This window comes from Dipodomys spectabilis, unplaced genomic scaffold, assembly GCF_019054845.1.
Source record: "Dipodomys spectabilis isolate Male_0828 unplaced genomic scaffold, ASM1905484v1 ptg000234l, whole genome shotgun sequence".
In the NCBI taxonomy this organism is placed as follows: Eukaryota; Metazoa; Chordata; class Mammalia; order Rodentia; family Heteromyidae; genus Dipodomys; species Dipodomys spectabilis.
Genome location: NW_024870911.1, coordinates 19,003,613 through 19,007,750, shown reverse-complemented (window position 1 = coordinate 19,007,750; position 4,138 = coordinate 19,003,613). Strand labels below are relative to the sequence as shown.

At 37.1% G+C, this 4,138-nt stretch overlaps 1 protein-coding gene across 1 annotated transcript; it reads left to right on the top strand.

Moving 5' to 3' along the window:
* The first annotated feature begins 687 nt into the window (after window positions 1–687).
* On the top strand, window positions 688–1,635 carry LOC122124196 (olfactory receptor 6C74-like). Its single transcript, XM_042698906.1, has one exon. It carries the CDS (start codon window positions 700–702, stop codon window positions 1,633–1,635), a length of 936 nt encoding a protein of 311 aa, XP_042554840.1. The 5' UTR covers window positions 688–699.
* Window positions 1,636–4,138: the final 2,503 nt, after the last annotated feature.

The window sequence follows — 4,138 nt, the reverse complement described above, 5'->3', positions numbered from 1 at the left end:
TAATCACTGATGTTAAAAGATTGTTAATGTTGATTTGATATTAAAGATGCTGGATTATTGGGTAGCAAGAATTCCAATGGTAATTGGAATTGTATGCTCTTCTTCCTTCTCACCTTCATAAAATTGGATCTCAGCCTTGAAAGTGATGAAACATGAATAAAGCATTCTATTTTGATTAGTTATGTTAAATTGCCACGGTGTACTAATTTTGTATATTGAGGAGAGCTACATGTGTATGTGTGTGTGTGTGTGGCATGTGTGTCCAATGCAACTTATGTTTAAACGGCAGGTATAATTTTATTCTGTGCAAATTTCACTCATTTTGTTCAATTTATTTTCTTTAAATGTAAAAAGAATGGTATGCTGTCCCTTGTGTATTTTCTTAAAGAAAGAAGTATCTTTCCCTGTCTTGAGTTCCTTTATTTCCATGTAATTTATTCACACTTAAATAATGAAAAGTTGTTATCATTACATAGATTATTATCCAGTTGAATTGCAAATTGATGATGATCTGCAAATATGAGCTATGTCATTCCTGGTATGGCCATTTTAAAAACATGAATGGGGAATGGAGTGCACTCTCTGAAGCATCCAGATTTTGATATTGATATTCGCTTCATATTGCTTTTCATTGCTATTGTACTGCAGAGGTAACGTTTTTTCCCTCTCTTCAGACCTACTAAAAGTCAGTGGGTCATAATGGGAAACTATACACGAATAACAATGTTCATCCTTGAAGGTTTGACTGATAAACCAGAATTGAAAGTTGTGCTGTTTGTCTTCCTGCTTCTGACCTATTTGCTAAGCATCACGGGCAATCTCATCATCATCACACTCACCCTGGTGGATATTCATCTGAAGACCCCCATGTATTTTTTCCTTAGGAATTTCTCCTTCTTAGAGATTTCCTACACTACAACCTGCATCCCTAAATGGCTAGTTTCTATGGCAACAGGGGACAAAACTATTTCCTATAACTGTTGTATCACTCAAGTGTTTTTTGCCTTCCTACTTGGAGCATCCGAGTTTTATCTGCTGGCAGCTATGTCCTATGACCGGTATGTGGCCATCTGTAAGCCCTTGCATTATACAACCATCATGAGCAACAAACTTTGCACACAACTTGTCCTCAGCTCTTGGCTTGCTGGCTTCTTTGTGATCTTTCCACCACTCCTGTTAGGCCTGAATCTTGAGTTCTGTGCCTCCAATGTTGTTGATCATTTCTACTGTGATACTACGCCTCTCCTCCAGATCTCCTGCACAGACACACAGCTCATAGAGATGATGGGGTTTGTCTCAGCTTTGGTGACACTCTTGGTGACATTGGTAATGGTGATAATATCCTATACTTTTATTGCCCTTACGATTCTAAAGATTCCTTCCACTAGCCAGAGGAAAAAAGCGTTTTCCACCTGCTCTTCTCACATGATTGTGCTAGCCTTATCGTACGGTAGCTGTATCTTCATGTATGTCAAGCCATCAGTCAAACAAAGAGTATCTTTTTCCAAAGGAATTTCAGTACTCAATACCTCAGTTGCTCCACTTTTGAACCCCTTTATCTATACATTGAGGAATCAGCAAGTGAAGAAAGCCTTCATTGATACCACACACAGAATGGTCTCCTTGAAAAAATGAATGGTTTATTATCTCATTGTGAAAGTGAAACAAATAGAAGAGACTCAAATAATGCCAATATCTTTAATAATGGATTATTCCCCCACATTTTTTTACTTCACTGGTTATTATTTATACACATACATGTATTTGCTCTTCAGTTATCATGTGATCTTCCAGAGTTCAAATAAAATAAATAAAAATTTAAAAACCCCTTTATTTGTTATCTAAAAGAAATCTCTCAGAGAAGTCATGTTATATTTCAAAGGGCATATCTCAAATTTCTATCAGTTAAGCAGCAATACAAAATCCTTTTATCTCTAAATAAAATTTTATTTGTATATCTTTATTGTACAAAATAATGTTTCATTAGGAGTATTTTTATACATGTATACAATGAACTGTGGTCTTGTTCTCCTCAAAAATCATCTATGGTCCCCTCACTTTCCAAAAATGTCCTTTTTGCTTTTATGTTTTTGTTTGTCTTTTTATTTCTAGCTATTTCACGTAAGAGAAAATGTATAATTTATGTCCGAGTCTACCTTATCTTACTTAGTGTGCCAACTTCCATCTATTTCTCTGTAAATGACATAACTTCCTTCGTCCTTGTGGCTGAATTTCGCTCCAATGTGTGTGCGTGTGTGTGTGTGTATCATAATATATACCATAGTTTCTCTAACCATTATCTCTTGATGAGTAATGCTGCCACTGCCTTGTGGCCAAATGCCAAGAAGAACTTTCCCAGTGCCTATATGCCATGTGTTCTCTAGGACTCTCTCTTGGCCAGACCGCAAATCTGCTTAATATTGAGTCAAGTGTTAATTATGTCTTGTGCTTCTTTCCTTCTGACCTTGCTTTACACATACAACCTACCTCTGTTGTTGTGCTACTTCTGCTCATGATATTCCATAATGCTATACTCATAGCTGAAACTCCAGTTCATATGTTCTGAGGCACTGTTCTTTCTTTTACCACAGTTCCTGCCTCTGGCCTCTATAAGTACTCTGCAAAATCAAGTTCTAGACCTCATTTGCCAAATCTATACACCTAGCTTTTTCAAATATGCTTCACGATAGAATTTCACTTCATTCTAGTGGTTCCCTGGTCCATTGCTAATTTTGGCACTCTCAGCCTCAAAGATCAGCAGTTTTCTGAGTGTTCTCAAGTACTTCCCCATATACGCTAGCGATGAATAGGTACCAGTACTCTCATCCCCAGCTATTGTAAATTTCTTAATGGAAATGTAACTGCAATATTGGTATTAAGTCAAAAATGATTTGTGGTTAAGTTACACCAGTAATAGTCTATGAGGAGGCTCTTCAAACCATATGTATCATGTTCACATAAAATTAAAACTTAGGCAAAGACAAAACCTTTAAAATATGAATTCCTAAATTTTAACATGTTTTTCTGATCTTTTTAATCATATGTACTTCAATATCTATATTCAGATGCTGAAAGGATTTTTGTTCCGTAAAATTGTTACTGAAGTTTTTTTTCTTTTTTGGGTCCAGTAGTGGGGCCTGAACTCTGGGCCTGGGTGCTGTCCCTCAGCTCTTCAGCTCAAGGCTAGCACTCTACCACTTGAGCCACAATGCCACTTCCAGCTTTTTTTTTTTGCTATGTGGTGCTGAGGAATCGAACCCAGGGCCTCATGCATGCAAGGCAAGTGCTCTACCACTGAGCCACCTTCCCAGCCCCCTGAAGGTTTTAATCATAGATATCTCACCTCTTTATTTTTTATTTACTTACTGAGAGGTTTACTAAATGTGTAAGAGTTAGTTTTACAGTTTTTGCTGGGGTTAGGGTTAGTATTTACATTAGGGCTAGGGTTAGGGCTAGGGTTTGAGTTAGAGTTACATTAGCATTAGAAGTAGAGCTGGGGCTAGTTTGAGTGTCAGGATTAAAGCTAGGGTTGGGGTTAAATTGTGCGTTACGTTTAGGCTAGGTTTGTCGTTAGGTTTAGGGCATGTGCTCTTGTTAGGTTTAGGATGTGAGTTCAGTTTCAGCTTAAGCTAAGATTAGAGTTAAGGTTAAGTATAAAATTAGGATGTGTTGGATTTAGGACTAACCAGTCATTAGAATTAGAGATAGTGTTAGAATTAGAGATACAGTTACGGCTGGACATTGGTTAAGGTTTCGGTTAACCTTAGGGTTTGATAACAGTTTTAGGTTTAGGGTTGAGGGCCATAACAGGTTTGAGTTGGAGATGTTTAAGGGTTATAACATGTACTATTTATCATTTTAAAGTTATGGTTGCAGATAGACAAGGTGGACTAGTGGTTAGGGTTAGATATTAAAATTAAGGTAAAGATTAGGGTTAAGGTTATAGATAGGGTTAGTTTTGTTCAAGGGTTAGAGTTAGACTTAGGCATTTGAGTTGGTGTTAGAACTAGGGTGTAGGTTAGGGTGAAATTTAGGGTTGCATTTGTGCTGGAATTATTATTAGGGTTAGGTTTAGTAGTTGTGTTAAGTTTAGGCTTGGGGAGTTTTTAAAGGGGGTATATTTCAGTGCTAGGATAGG

Excerpts from the sequence above, each read along its gene's own strand:
- LOC122124196 (XM_042698906.1), top strand. The coding sequence starts at position 700 with ATGGGAAACTATACACGAATAACAATGTTCATCCTTGAAGGTTTGACT.